At 54.8% G+C, this 15415-nt stretch overlaps 1 protein-coding gene across 3 annotated transcripts in view; it reads left to right on the forward strand.

Moving 5' to 3' along the window:
- Positions 1 to 15415, forward strand: part of LOC122544433 (phospholipid scramblase 2-like) — a 39356-nt gene that overhangs the window by 22148 nt on the left and 1793 nt on the right. The window contains exons 5-8 of one of the 3 annotated variants that reach the window (XM_087983051.1): positions 1943 to 2163; positions 4171 to 4332; positions 8628 to 8789; positions 10744 to 10799. In XM_087983051.1, coding sequence (XP_087839177.1) covers positions 1943 to 2163; positions 4171 to 4332; positions 8628 to 8789; positions 10744 to 10799 — 601 coding nt within the window. Of the gene's footprint in view, positions 1 to 1942; positions 2164 to 4170; positions 4333 to 8627; positions 8790 to 10743; positions 13276 to 15415 lie in introns of those variants that run through there. The other 2 variants (XM_087983053.1, XM_087983052.1) reach the window with 2 other exon arrangements.

Below are 15415 nucleotides of genomic sequence, written 5' to 3' on the forward strand. Positions count from 1 at the left end.
TCCTCCATGTTCTCCCATCAACCCCTCCTCACTCTCCCATCAACCCCTCCTCACTCTCCCATCAACCCCCCTGCCTTCTCCCATCAACCCCTCTGCCCTCTCCCATCAACCCCTCCGCCATCTCCCATCAACCCCTCCGCCATCTCCCATCAACCCCTCCGCCATTCCCATCAACCCCTCCGCCATCTCCCATCAACCCCCCCGCCCTCTCCCATCAACCCCTCCGCCATCTCCCATCAACCCCTCCTCACTCTCCCATCAACCCCTCCGCCATCTCCCATCAACCCCCCCGCCATCTCCCATCAACCCCTCCGCCATCTCCCATCAACCCCTCCTCACTCTCCCATCAACCCCTCCGCCATCTCCCATCAACCCCTCCGCCATCTCCCATCAACCCCTCCGCCATCTCCCATCAACCCCTCCTCACTCTCCCATCAACCCCTCCGCCATCTCCCATCAACCCCTCCGCCATCTCCCATCAACCCCTCCTCACTCTCCCATCAACCCCTCCTCACTCTCCCATCAACCCCTCCGCCATCTCCCATCAACCCCTCTGCCATCTCCCATCAACCCCTCCGCCATCTCCCATCAACCCCTCCTCACTCTCCCATCAACCCCTCCGCCATCTCCCATCAACCCCTCCGCCATCTCCCATCAACCCCTCCTCACTCTCCCATCAACCCCTCCTCACTCTCCCATCAACCCCCCCGCCATCTCCCATCAACCCCTCTGCCCTCTCCCATCAACCCCTCCGCCATCTCCCATCAACCCCTCCGCCATCTCCCATCAACCCCTCCGCCATCTCCCATCAACCCCTCCTCACTCTCCCATCAACCCCTCCGCCATCTCCCATCAACCCCTCCGCCATCTCCCATCAACCCCTCCGCCATCTCCCATCAACCCCTCCTCACTCTCCCATCAACCCCTCCGCCATCTCCCATCAACCCCTCCGCCATCTCCCATCAACCCCTCCGCCATCTCCCATCAACCCCTCCGCCCTCTCCCATCAACCCCTCCGCCATCTCCCATCAACCCCTCCGCCATCTCCCATCAACCCCCCCGCCATCTCCCATCAACCCCCCCGCCTTCTCCCATCAACCCCTCCGCCCTCTCCCATCAACCCCTCCTCACTCTCCCATCAACCCCTCCGCCCTCTCCCATCAACCCCCCCGCCCTCTCCCATCAACCCCTCCGCCATCTCCCATCAACCCCTCCGCCATCTCCCATCAACCCCTCCTCACTCTCCCATCAACCCCTCCGCCCTCTCCCATCAACCCCCCCGCCCTCTCCCATCAACCCCTCCGCCCTCTCCCATCAACCCCTCCGCCCTCTCCCATCAACCCCCCCGCCCTCTCCCATCAACCCCTCCGCCATCTCCCATCAACCCCTCCGCCATCTCCCATCAACCCCTCCGCCATCTCCCATCAACCCCTCCTCACTCTCCCATCAACCCCTCCTCACTCTCCCATCAACCCCTCCGCCCTCTCCCATCAACCCCTCCTCACTCTCCCATCAACCCCTCCGCCCTCTTCCATCAACCCTCAGCCCTCTTCCATCAACCCCTCCGCCGTCTCCCATCAACACCTCCGCCCTCTCCCATCAACCCTACTGCCCTCTCCCATCAACCCTGCTGCCCTCTCCCATCAATCCCTCCGCCCTCTCCCTTCAACCCCCCCGCCCTCTCCCATCAACCCCTCCGCCCTCTCCCATCAACCCCCCCCGCCCTCTCCCATCAACCCCCCCGCCCTCTCCCATCAACCCCTCCGCCCTCTCCCATCAACCCCCCCCGCCCTCTCCCATCAACCCCCCCCGCCCTCTCCCATCAACCCCCCCACCCTCTCCCATCACCCCTCTGTCCTCTATGATGGAGGGAGCAGGGAGCCCTGGTTTAGAGTGGCTGAGGTGATAACCCTCGGTAACGGATCTGTTCCCCCCACCACAGCTCTGTTCAGCTTTGAGACCAAGAACAAGTACGTGGTGAAGAACAGCATGGGCCAGAGGATCTACAGCGCCAAGGAGAAGAGTGACTGCTGCACCCGGAACTGCTGTGGCTCCCTCCGCTTCTTCCAGATGAAGCTGCTGGACCACCAGGACCGCGAGGTTATCCACTTGGTGAGGCCTTTCCGCTGCGCCAGCTGCTGGTTCCCCTGCTGCCTTCAGGAGGTAGGCCCGCAACCGGCCTGGCCTGGCCAATGGGGTAGGGGTGGTGTCAGAGGGACTGGGGCAGGGCTAAGGGTGGGGCTAATTGGCTAAGGGTGGGGCTAATTGACTGGGTTGGGGCTAGGGGTGAGGCAGGGCTAGGGGGTGGGGCTAGAGGTGAGGTAGGGCTAGGGGGTGGGGCTAGGGGTGAGGTAGGGCTAGGGGTGGGGCTAGGGGTGAGGCATGGCTAGGGGGTGGGGCTAAGGGTGAGGCAGGGCTAGGGGTGGGGCTAGGGGTGAGGTAGGGCTAGGGGGTAGGGCTAGGGGTGAGGCAGGGCTAGGGGTGGGGCTAGGGGTGAGGCAGGGCTAGGGGGTGGGGCTAGAGGTGAGGTAGGGCTAGGGGGTGGGGCTAGGGGTGAGGTAGGGCTAGGGGTGGGGCTAGGGGTGAGGCATGGCTAGGGGGTGGGGCTAAGGGTGAGGCAGGGCTAGGGGTGGGGCTAGGGGTGAGGCATGGCTAGGGGGTGGGGCTAAGGGTGAGGCAGGGCTAGGGGGCAGAGGGACTGGGCATGGGGTATCGTGGAGGTGCTCAGGGTGAGGCAGTGGGGCTGCCCCACCCACCCATCTGCTGCTCCGCCCCCGTTCTCCTCTGCCCAGTCCGGCCCAGCTCCGCTTGCCCCACCCCCTGTCCCAGGTCGGTGTCAATGTTTTTTTTCTCCAGACAGGTACCTCACTGAGAGTTCTTACATCAGTTGGTCACTGGGCAGTTCTCTTAGCCGCTCTGACTAACTTCAAAACGTCTCAATATTTATTCCCCCAAACTTCGGATAATTTTGATTTTAATATGGTCAAAATACTAAACTCAGACGTGATTGACGTTTGGTATCTCGGGGCATGGTTTGGCCGAGTTTGAGTTTGTTTTTGTCTCCAGGCAACCCAGCTACTGCTAGTTGTCCGACAAAATGCTATGTTTTAAAATTTCCCAGGACTCTTTGTGCTTCTGAAAGTCCTTACTAGCGTTTCCACTCTCTCTTAAAGGTACAGTGCTCCGACATCTTCATAAACACAAACATAAGAGCTAGGAGCAGGAGGCGGCCATTTGCCCTCTCACCTGTATCCCTGAATTCCTTTATTGTTCAAAAAAAAATCTACCTCAGCATGAAAAACGATTACTGAAGTAGCGTCAATGACTTCCCCGGGGCAGGGAATTCCCCAGATTCCCAACCAACTGGGTGTAGAGGTTCCAACTCACTTCCATCCTGAGAGGGGGGTGGGTTACTCTTCGGAGGGTCGGTGTGGGCTTGTTGGGCCTGTTTCAACACTGTAGGGAATCTAAACCTGCTCCCCCTAATCTTGAGGCAATGCCCTCTTGTCCCAGTCTCACCGGCCAGTGGAAACATCCTCTCTACGTCTATCTTGTCCATCCCCTTCATCATTTTGGATGTTTCTAGAAGATCCTCCCCCTCATTCTTCTGTGTTCCAATCAATATAACCCCAGTCTCTCCTCAACAGCCAGCCCCCTCAGCTCTGCTGACCCACCTGCATTGGCCTCACCTCCCCGCACAGAGACACCACGCTCATTTGGGTCGTGGTCGAAGGTCATGGGGTCACCTGCCTCCCAGAGACCGCAGTCTGGACGCTCACCCCCATCCTCTGGGTGGGGGAAACCATCTCCTCGAAAGCACATGCACACCGAGTCTCCCACCTCTGGGCGAAGGGCCGTTTGACGAGGGGGGGAATCGCAACGGGGCGCTTGACGATCCAGCCACCACACACCCCAAAGCCCTGACTGTCATAGAGAGTGCGAAAGTGAGGATTGCAGATGCTGGGGATCAGAGTGGCGAGTGTGGTGCCTTCAGCCCAACTCATCCGTGCTGGCCCAGATATCTGAACCTAATCTAGTCCTGTGCGCGAACGGTGGAGCCTGGGTTTGAGGTCAGTCGCGGTGCATCGGAACAGCCCCGCCCCCGCTACGGCAACTCCCTCACCCTGTCTCTCCATTCCCTCCCCCTCCGCTCCCCACCGCCGGCAACAGATGGAGGTGCAGTCACCACCCGGTAACACCATCGGCTACGTGACCCAGACGTGGCACCCGTTCCTGCCAAAGTTCTCCGTCCAGGACGTGGAGCGGGAGACGGTGCTGAGGATCGTGGGGCCCTGCTTCGCCTGTAACTGCTGCGGGGACATCAACTTCGAGGTAGGCCTGAGCGAGGCCTGGGGGTTGGACTGGAGGAGGTGGGGTGGAGAGGGAGGAGGGGTGGGGGTGGAAGCACAGCACGGAGACAACCAGGGGCGGGTTTCCGGGAATAACCACACACCCTGGGCAGGGATGTTTGGGAAGAGGGAGGGGAAGTTTCAGAGGGATGGAGGAGAGGGCGTTGCTGGGGGAGGGCGAAGTGGAGGTATTGGGGTAGTGCTGGCTCAGAACAGTGAAGGGAGAGGCAGGGGTCAGGGTGTTACAGTGAGGGGTGTAGGGTATATCAGAGAGTGTCACAGTGAGGGGTGTGGGGTATATCAGAGAGTGTTACAGTGAAGGGTGTGGGGTATATCAGAGAGTGTTACAGTGAAGGGTGTGGGGTATATCAGAGAGTGTTACAGTGAGGGGTGTGGGGTGTATCAGAGAGTGTTACAGTGAGGGGTGTGGGGTATATCAGAGTGTGTTACAGTGAGGGGTGTGGGGTATATCAGAGTGTGTTACAGTGAGGGGTGTGGGGTATATCAGAGTGTGTTACAGTGAGGGGTGTGGGGTGTATCAGAGAGTGTTACAGTGAGGGGTGTGGGGTATATCAGAGAGTGTTACAGTGAGGGGTGTGGGGTATATCAGAGAGTGTTACAGTGAGGGGTGTGGGGTATTTCAGAGAGTGTTACAGTGAGGGGTGTGGGGTATATCAGAGAGTGTTACAGTGAGGGGTGTGGGGTATATCAGAGAGTGTTACAGTGAGGGGTGTGGGGTATATCAGAGTGTGTTACAGTGAGGAGTGTGGGGTATATCAGAGAGTGTTACAGTGAGGGGTGTGGGGTATATCAGAGAGTGTTACAGTGAGGGGTGTGGGGTATATCAGAGTGTGTTACAGTGTGGGGTATAGGGTATATCAGAGTGTGTTACAGTGGGGTGTGTAGGTATATCAGTGAGTGTTACAGTGAGGGGTGTGGGGTATGTCAGAGTGTGTTACAGTGAGGGGTGTGGGGTATATCAGAGAGTGTTACAGTGAGGGGTGTGGGGTATATCAGAGAGTGTTACAGTGAGGGGTATATCAGAGAGTGTTACAGTGAGGGGTGTGGGTTATATCAGAGAGTGTTACAGTGAGGGGTGTGGGGTATATCAGAGTGTGTTACAGTGAGGGGTGTGGGGTGTATCAGAGAATGTTACAGTGAGTGGTGTGGGGTATATCAGAGAGTGTTACAGTGAGGGGTGTGGGGTATATCAGAGTGTGTTACAGTGAGGGTTGTGGGGTATATCGGAGTGTGTTACAGTGAGGGGTGTGGGGTATATCAGAGAGTGTTACAGTGAGGGGTGTGGGGTATATCAGAGTGTGTTACAGTGAGGGGTGTGGGGTATATCAGAGAGTGTTACAGTGAGGGCTGTGGGGTATATCAGAGAGTGTTACAGTGAGGGGTGTGGGGTATATCAGAGAGTGTTACAGTGAGGGGTGTGGGGTGTATCAGAGAGTGTTACAGTGAGTGGTGTGGGGTATATCAGAGAGTGTTACAGTGAGGGGTGTGGGGTATATCGGAGAGTGTTACAGTTAGGGGTGTGGGGTGTATCAGAGAGTGTTACAGTGAAGGGTGTGGGGTATATCAGAGAGTGTTACAGTGAGGGGTGTGGGGTATATCAGAGAGTGTCACAGTGAGGGGTGTGGGGTATATCAGTGAGTGTTACAGTGAGGGATGTGGGGTATATCGGTGAGTGTTACAGTGAGGGGTGTGAGGTGTATCAGTGAGTGTTACAGTGAGGGGTGTGAGGTGTATCAGTGAGTGTTACAGTGAGGGGTGTGGGGTGTATCAGAGAGTGTTACAGTGAGGGGTGTGGGGTGTATCAGAGAGTGTTACAGTGAGGGGTGTGGGGTATATCAGAGTGTGTTACAGTGAGGGGTGTGGGGTATATCAGAGTGTGTTACAGTGAGGGGTGTGGGGTATATCAGAGTGTGTTACAGTGAGGGGTGTGGGGTGTATCAGAGAGTGTTACAGTGAGGGGTGTGGGGTATATCAGAGAGTGTTACAGTGAGGGGTGTGGGGTATATCAGAGAGTGTTACAGTGAGGGGTGTGGGGTATTTCAGAGAGTGTTACAGTGAGGGGTGTGGGGTATATCAGAGAGTGTTACAGTGAGGGGTGTGGGGTATATCAGAGAGTGTTACAGTGAGGGGTGTGGGGTATATCAGAGTGTGTTACAGTGAGGAGTGTGGGGTATATCAGAGAGTGTTACAGTGAGGGGTGTGGGGTATATCAGAGAGTGTTACAGTGAGGGGTGTGGGGTATATCAGAGTGTGTTACAGTGTGGGGTATAGGGTATATCAGAGTGTGTTACAGTGGGGTGTGTAGGTATATCAGTGAGTGTTACAGTGAGGGGTGTGGGGTATGTCAGAGTGTGTTACAGTGAGGGGTGTGGGGTATATCAGAGAGTGTTACAGTGAGGGGTGTGGGGTATATCAGAGAGTGTTACAGTGAGGGGTATATCAGAGAGTGTTACAGTGAGGGGTGTGGGTTATATCAGAGAGTGTTACAGTGAGGGGTGTGGGGTATATCAGAGTGTGTTACAGTGAGGGGTGTGGGGTGTATCAGAGAATGTTACAGTGAGTGGTGTGGGGTATATCAGAGAGTGTTACAGTGAGGGGTGTGGGGTATATCAGAGTGTGTTACAGTGAGGGTTGTGGGGTATATCGGAGTGTGTTACAGTGAGGGGTGTGGGGTATATCAGAGAGTGTTACAGTGAGGGGTGTGGGGTATATCAGAGTGTGTTACAGTGAGGGGTGTGGGGTATATCAGAGAGTGTTACAGTGAGGGCTGTGGGGTATATCAGAGAGTGTTACAGTGAGGGGTGTGGGGTATATCAGAGAGTGTTACAGTGAGGGGTGTGGGGTGTATCAGAGAGTGTTACAGTGAGTGGTGTGGGGTATATCAGAGTGTTACAGTGAGGGGTGTGGGGTATATCGGAGAGTGTTACAGTTAGGGGTGTGGGGTGTATCAGAGAGTGTTACAGTGAAGGGTGTGGGGTATATCAGAGAGTGTTACAGTGAGGGGTGTGGGGTATATCAGAGAGTGTCACAGTGAGGGGTGTGGGGTATATCAGTGAGTGTTACAGTGAGGGATGTGGGGTATATCGGTGAGTGTTACAGTGAGGGGTGTGAGGTGTATCAGTGAGTGTTACAGTGAGGGGTGTGAGGTGTATCAGTGAGTGTTACAGTGAGGGGTGTGGGGTGTATCAGAGAGTGTTACAGTGAGGGGTGTGGGGTGTATCAGAGAGTGTTACAGTGAGGGGTGTGGGGTATATCAGAGAGTGTTACAGTGAGGGGTGTGGGGTGTATCAGAGAGTGTTACAGTGAGGGGTGTGGGGTATATCAGAGAGTGTTACAGTGAGGGGTGTGGGGTATATCAGAGAGTGTTGCAGTGAGGGGTGTGGGGTATATCAGTGAGTGTTACAGTGAGGGGTGTGGGGTATATCAGAGAGTGTTACAGTGAGGGGTGTGGGGTATATCAGTGAGTGTTACAGTGAGGGGTGTGGGGTATATCAGTGAGTGTTACAGTGAGGGGTGTGGGGTGTATCAGAGAGTGTTACTGTGAGGGTTGTGGGGTATATCAGAGAATGTTACAGTGAGGGGTGTGGGGTATATCAGAGAGTGTTACAGTGAGGGGTGTGGGGTATATCAGTGAGTGTTACAGTGAGGGGTGTGGGGTATATCAGAGAGTGTTACAGTGAGGGGTGTGGGGTATATCAGTGAGTGTTACAGTGAGGGGTGTGGGGTATATCAGTGAGTGTTACAGTGAGGGGTGTGGGATATATCTGAGTGTATTACAGTGAGGGGTGTGGGGTATATCAGAGAGTGTTACAGTGAGGGGTGTGGGGTATATCTGAGTGTGTTACAGTGAGGGGTGTGGGGTATATCAGAGAGTGTTACAGTGAGGGGTGTGGGGTATATCAGAGAGTGTTACAGTGAGGGGTGTGGGGTATATCAGAGAGTGTTACAGTGAGGGGTGTGGGGTATATCAGAGTGTGTTACAGTGAGGTGTGTGGGGTATATCAGAGAGTGTCACAGTGAGGGGTTTGGGTACATCAGAGAGTGTTACAGTGAGGGGTGTGGGGTATATCGGTGACTGGGTGGGCGGGGGACGGGAGGGAGAGGGAGATGGATGGAGGATGGGAGAGGACACTCTAAGGACAGTGAGAGTGGAGTGTGTCAGAGCGTGAGTCTCAGATGCAGGGATTTTGAGAGTGAGCGAGTGCGATGGCCCCGTGTTCTGCCTTACCCGATGTTCCCCGGGTCTGTGTGTTTCAGGTGAAGCCGCCTGATGAGTCCCGGAGTATTGGCCGGATCAGTAAACAGTGGAGTGGTATTGCCAAAGAGGTGCTGACTGATGCTGATAACTTTGGGGTGCAGTTCCCCATGGACCTCAATGTCAAGTTGAAAGCCTCACTCATTGGAGCGTGCTTCCTCATTGTAAGTAGCATTTCCGCCCCCCTCCCCCCCTCCACCCCCACACCGTCGGTCTGTGACTCCCTCCCCTTGCTGCACGGGTGTGGACGCTCCCAGCTAACCCCATGGGCAGGGACCCTGGCTCTCTATAATTCTCGGCTGGTTTGGCGTCCCTGACCCGGTTCCCTCAGGCTGTGCCAATCTCGCACCCGCCTGGCCCCATTATCCGAAGAGAGGGATGCAGTGGTTTATCCGGTCTTTCAAACAGCCATCCAGGCGGATTCCCACTCCACGCTTGCCCCCCCCCCCCATCAACTCCGTTCGCTTTCCGTATTCCGACAAATTTTCCACTTCCGTTTCTTGTTTGAATTCCCTCCCGGGAGCAAACCTGTCCTTCTCTGATCCCAAATCCTACCTACTCAGCCTGACCTCGAGCACCTTCTGTCTGACTCCTCTGTTTCAATGGCTGCTCCTTCCTGACCCAATCACAGCCCTCCCTGAACCCCTCGATTGGACATCCTCTGCTCAGAGGAGTCTCGATCTTGAATATTCAAGCCAGGTAATGTCCATCTGCAACATGAGACAATCTAACCGTCACCCCCTTGATGTCCAATGGTGTTGCCATCACTGAATCCCACACTGTCAACGTCCTGGGGGTCACCATTGAGAGAGAATCTAACCATCGCCCCCTTGATGTTCAATGGTGTTGCCATCACTGAATCCCACACTGTCAATGTCCTGGGGGTTACCATTGAGAGAGAATCTAACCATTGCCCCCTTGACGTTCAATGGTGTTACCATCACTGAATCCCTCAATATCAACGTCCTGGAGGATTACCATTGAGAGAGAATCTAACCATCATCCCCCTTGACGTCCAATGGTGTTGTCATCACTGAATCCCTCACTGTCAACGTCCTGGGGGTTACCATTGAGAGAGAATCTAACCATCGCCCCCTTGACGTTCAATGGTGTTCCATCACTGAATCCCTCAATATCAACGTCCTGGGGGTTACCATTGAGAGAGAATCTAACCATCGCCCCCCCTTGATGTCCAATGGTGTTGCCATCACTGAATCCCTCAATATCAACGTCCTGGGGGTTACCATTGAGTTAGAATCTAACCATCGCCCCCCCTTGACGTCCAATGGTGTTGCCATCACTGAATCCCACACTGTCAACGTCCTGGGGGTTACCATTGACCAGAAATTCAACTGGACTCCCCACATAAACACAGTGGCTACAAGAGCAGGTCAGAGGCTGGGAATCCTGCAGTGAGTAACTCATCCCCGAAGTCTGTCCACCATCTCCAAGGCATAAGGAGTGTGGGGGAATCCTCCCCACTTGGCTGGTCGGGTGCAGCTCCAACAACACTCAAGAAGCTTGACACGGTAACTCTACCAGGTGGGACTGGTTTAGTTTGGGGTTATGTACGGCTCAGACTGGTTACACCAAAGGGTCTCTTTCTGTGCTGTTGGACTTTCTGACCATCCAGGGACAAAGCAGCACCCCAACTCGATTGGCCCCACATCCACAAACATCCCCTCCCTCCCCCTGCCGACGCTCAGTAGCAGCATTGTGTGTACCATCTACGAGTCACACTGCAGAAACTCACCAAAGCTCCTCAGACAGCACCCTCCAAACCCATGACCACTTCCGTCTGGAAGGCCTGGAGGGGGGGGGGGGGGTGGGGGGGCGGTGGGGGGCAGCAGATACAAGGGGAACACCACGTTCCCCATCCTGAGCTGGGAATATATCGGCCGCTCCTTCAGTGGCGCTGGGTCAGAACCCTGGAGCTCCCTCCCTAAAGGGTGCCGAGTGGAGGTCCCTACACCCCACAGGACTGCAGTGGGTCCCCGATCATTTTTCAGCAGGTTATAAAATCTCCCAGCCTAGACAGCGACAGCTCCCATGTCCTCCCCCCGACAAGTGAATAAAGGACGATCCGACTCTGTTTTTTTTTTCCTGTCCGTTTTTCAGGATTTCATGTTTTTCGAGCGAGGAAAGAGCCGTAAACAGCGAGACGGGGTGTGGCAGTAAGTCAGTGTCGAGCGGCGAAGGAGAGACGCGTCGGAGGCCGCGAGGGGTGGGGTGGGGGGGGTCGAGAAATTTCCCGGCCGTCCCGAGAAATTCCTGCTGACCCCCCCCCCCCCACCAAAACCCCACCCTCCACCCTCTCTCTCTCTCTGTCGGACTTGGAAGGTGGAAAAGGAGCGAGGAGGCGTTCACCAGGACCAGCGTAACCCCAACCCAGGGGGAGGGAAGGAGGGTGGGGGGTGGGCCCAGAGGTCCTGAACGTTACCATCCACCCCGCGCTCTCCCCGGGCCTCGCTTTTGAAGATTGTCCGAGGAAATCCTCACACCCGCGCACTTCCGTCCCGGAGCACCGTCACTCCCGCCCCTGAGCCAGGAACCAAACGCCCCTTTTACACTAAAGCTGACTCTCGAGATGTGGAGCGAATGAGCGAGCGAGCGAGCGAGCGACCTCTGACCCGGGAGAATCCGGACACCGAGCTGCGGGCAACATCCGAGCGAGGTGTTCTGCTCCTCCAGAAAAACCGCAATTCCGACAGGAAAGGTTGGGAAAGCATGCCCCCTTTATGGGCAATTATTATAGCCTCGATCTGAGGGTTAATCATTGCAGAACTGTGCAGATCACTGATTGGGTAGTGGGATCTCTCTGTCGCTGTGCAGATAACTGATTGGGTAGTGGGATCTCTCTGTCACTGTGCAGATCACTGATTGGGTAGTGGGATCTCTCTCTCGCTGTGCAGATCACTGATTGGGTAGTGGGATCTCTCTCGCTGTGCAGATCACTGATTGGGTAGTGGGATCTCTCTGTCACTGTGCAGATCACTGATTGGGTAGTGGGATCTCTCACTGTGCAGATCACTGATTGGGTAGTGGGATCTCTCTGTCACTGTGCAGATCACTGATTGGGTAGTGGGATCTCTCTCTCGCTGTGCAGATCACTGATTGGGTAGTGGGATCTCTCTCGCTGTGCAGATCACTGATTGGGTAGTGGGATCTCTCTGTCACTGTGCAGATCACTGATTGGGTAGTGGGATCTCTCACTGTGCAGATCACTGATTGGGTAGTGGGATCTCTCTGTCACTGTGCAGATCACTGATTGGGTAGTGGGATCTCTCTCTCGCTGTGCAGATCACTGATTGGGTAGTGGGATCTCTCTCTCGCTGTGCAGATCACTGATTGGGTAGTGGGATCTCTCTCTCACTGAAGATCACTGATTGGGTAGTGGGATCTCTCTGTGACTGTGCAGGTCGCTGATTGGGTAGTGGGATCTCTCTGTCACTGTGCAGATCACTGATTGGGTAGTGGGATCTCTCTGTCACTGTGCAGATCACTGATTGGGTAGTGGGATCTCTCTGTCACTGTGCAGATCACTGATTGGGTAGTGGGATCTCTGTCACTGTGCAGATCACTGATTGGGTAGTGGGATCTCTCTCTCGCTGTGCAGATCACTGATTGGGTAGTGGGATCTCTCTGTCACTGTGCAGATCACTGATTGGGTAGTGGGATCTCTCTCACTGTGCAGATCACTGATTGGGTAGTGGGATCTCTCTCTCACTGTGCAGATCACTGATTGGGCAGTGGGATCTCTGTCACTGTGCAGATCACTGATTGGGTAGTGGGATCTCTCTGTCACTGTGCAGATCACTGATTGGGTAGTGGGATCTCTCTGTCGCTGTGCAGATCACTGATTGGGCAGTGGGATCTCTGTCACTGTGCAGATCACTGATTGGGTAGTGGGATCTCTCTCTCGCTGTGCAGATCACTGATTGGGTAGTGGGATCTCTCTGTCACTGTGCAGATCACTGATTGTAGTGGGATCTCTCTTTCGCTGTGCAGATCACTGATTGGGTAGTGGGATCTCTCTCTCGCTGTGCAGATCACTGATTGGGTAGTGGGATCTCTCTGTCACTGTGCAGATCACTGATTGGGTAGTGGGATCTCTCTGTCGCTGTGCAGATCACTGATTGGGTAGTGGGATCTCTCTGCCATTGTGCAGATCACTGATTGGGTAGTGGGATCTCTCTCTCACTGAAGATCACTGATTGGGTAGTGGGATCTCTCTGTCACTGTGCAGATCACTGATTGGGTAGTGGGATCTCTCTGTCACTGTGCAGATCACTGATTGGGTAGTGGGATCTCTCTGTCACTGTGCAGATCACTGATTGGGTATTGGGATCTCTCTGTCACTGTGCAGATCACTGATTGGGTATTGGGATCTCTCTGTCACTGTGCAGATCACTGATTGGGTAGTGGGATCTCTCTGTCACTGTGCAGATCACTGATTGGGTAGTGGGATCTCTCTTTCGCTGTGCAGATCACTGATTGGGCAGTGGGATCTCTCTGTCATTTTGCAGATCACTGATTGGGTAGTGGGATCTCTCTGTCACTGTGCAGATCACTGATTGGGTAGTGGGATCTCTCTGTCACTGTGCAGATCACTGATTGGGTAGTGGGATCTCTCTGTCACTGTGCAGATCACTGATTGGGTATTGGGATCTCTCTGTCACTGTGCAGATCACTGATTGGGTAGTGGGATCTCTCTGTCACTGTGCAGATCACTGATTGGGTAGTGGGATCTCTCTGTCACTGTGCAGATCACTGATTGGGTATTGGGATCTCTCTGTCACTGTGCAGATCACTGATTGGGTAGTGGGGTCTCTCTGTCACTGTGCAGATCACTGATTGGGTAGTGGGATCTCTCTGTCACTGTGCAGATCACTGATTGGGTAGTGGGATCTCTCTGTCGCTGTGCAAATCACTGATTGGACGGTGGGATCTCTCTGTCACTGTGCAGATCACTGATTGGGTAGTGGGATCTCTCTGTCACTGTGCAGATCACTGATTGGGTAGTGGGATCTCTCTGTCACTGTGCAGATCACTGATTGGGTAGTGGGATCTCTCTGTCACTGTGCAGATCACTGATTGGGTAGTGGGATCTCTCTGTCACTGTGCAGATCACTGATTGGGTAGTGGGATCTCTCTGTCACTGTGCAGATCACTGATTGGGTAGTGGGATCTCTCTGTCACTGTGCAGATCACTGATTGGACGGTGGGATCTCTCTGTCACTGTGCAGATCACTGATTGGACGGTGGGATCAGGGATTTCCCTCCCAATCCCGCTGTCTATTAAGCCGGGCAGGTGTATAGGCCCCCTGGCCCAGTGCCTCCCTGACACTGGGAGTGATGGGATGGTATCTGAGTGCTGGTGAGAGAGAGAGAGAGAGAAGGCCTCAGCAGCGCCTGGGAACTGTGCGAGGTCAGAATGGTGTGGGTCGGGAGAGACCGAGGGGAGGAGGGAGGTCAGTGAGCCCCAGGGGGCCGGAGGACAGAAGTGAGGGAGGGAAACTGGGAGAGGTTTGAGGGAAGAAAGAAGCGGGAGAACATTGTGGCCGTGGGCCAGGAGCGAGAGCTGCCATTGGTTGGGAGCACCGCTCAGTGAGCCCTCCAGTGGGAGTGAGGCATGATGGGGGAACAGTCGTTTCCATGGCGGGAAGCCATCTTGGAATTATCCAATCTTTTGGCAACGGACGTTTGCCAGGCTTTCCTGGACAACCGCGGAGTGGGATGGAGGGGGCCTGCGCCCCTCGGGGTGCAGCCCGAAGATGGAGGGAAGGCAATATGTGGCCCGGGAGAGAGGAGGGGGGAAACTGGAAGTGAGACTTGACACCTTGGCGTGGTCATTCTTGGTAACTACCCGCCAATGGACGGCAGTGGGACGTACCCCCTCTGGTTGGAAAGGGATGGCTTCATCCCATGAATGGCCCTCCCTCGCTTTCCATCCCCTCACCCCCCCCCCCCCCACTGCCCCCAAACCATCACAGAATGCCAGACCACTCCTTCCCCTCGAGCAGCACTCTCTTCCCACAATCCCCTCCTGGGATAATCCCGTCAGCCGCATTTTCCACAACTTTGCAAACCAAAGGGACCAAAGAATTCAAAGGACTTTGAATCAGCAGAGATCCACGGTGTAGGGAAAGGCTCTTCGGCCTATCGATGACGCTCCGATCAGAAACAGCCACCTCCCCATTCCAATCCTATTTCCCAGCTCTCGGCCCATAGCCCTGGCATCGCAAATGCACATCAAAATACTTCCTAAATCTCATGAGAGTTACTGCCTGTACCAGGCAGATTTACCAGAAACCTCTTTTTTTTTTATTTCTTCCACATGGTAAGGTCATGGGAGTGTCACTGAACAAAGAGACCTTGGAGTGCAGGTTCATAGCTCCTTGAAAGTGGAGTCGCAGGTAGATAGGATAGTGAAGAAGGTGTTTGGTATGCTTTCCTTTATTGGTCAGAGTATTGAGTACAGGAGTTGGGAGGTCATGTTGCGGCTGTACAGGACATTGGTTAGGCCACTGTTGGAATATTGCCTGCAATTCCGGTCTCCTTCCTATCGGGAAGATGTTGTGAAACTTGAAAGGATTCAGAAAAGATTTACAAGGATGTTGCCAGGGTTGGAGGATTTGAGCTACAGGGAGAGGCTGAACAGGCTGGGGCTGTTTTCCCTGGAACGTCGGAGGCTGAGGGGTGACCTCATAGAGGATTATCAAATCATGAGGGGCATGGATAGGGTAAATAGACAAAGTCTTTTCCCTGGGGTGGGGGAGTCCAGAACTAG

The sequence above is a fragment of the Chiloscyllium plagiosum genome, unplaced genomic scaffold, assembly GCF_037043375.1.
Source record: "Chiloscyllium plagiosum isolate Xiang-an unplaced genomic scaffold, Cpla_swu_hap1 HiC_scaffold_44, whole genome shotgun sequence".
Taxonomy (NCBI): Eukaryota; Metazoa; Chordata; class Chondrichthyes; order Orectolobiformes; family Hemiscylliidae; genus Chiloscyllium; species Chiloscyllium plagiosum.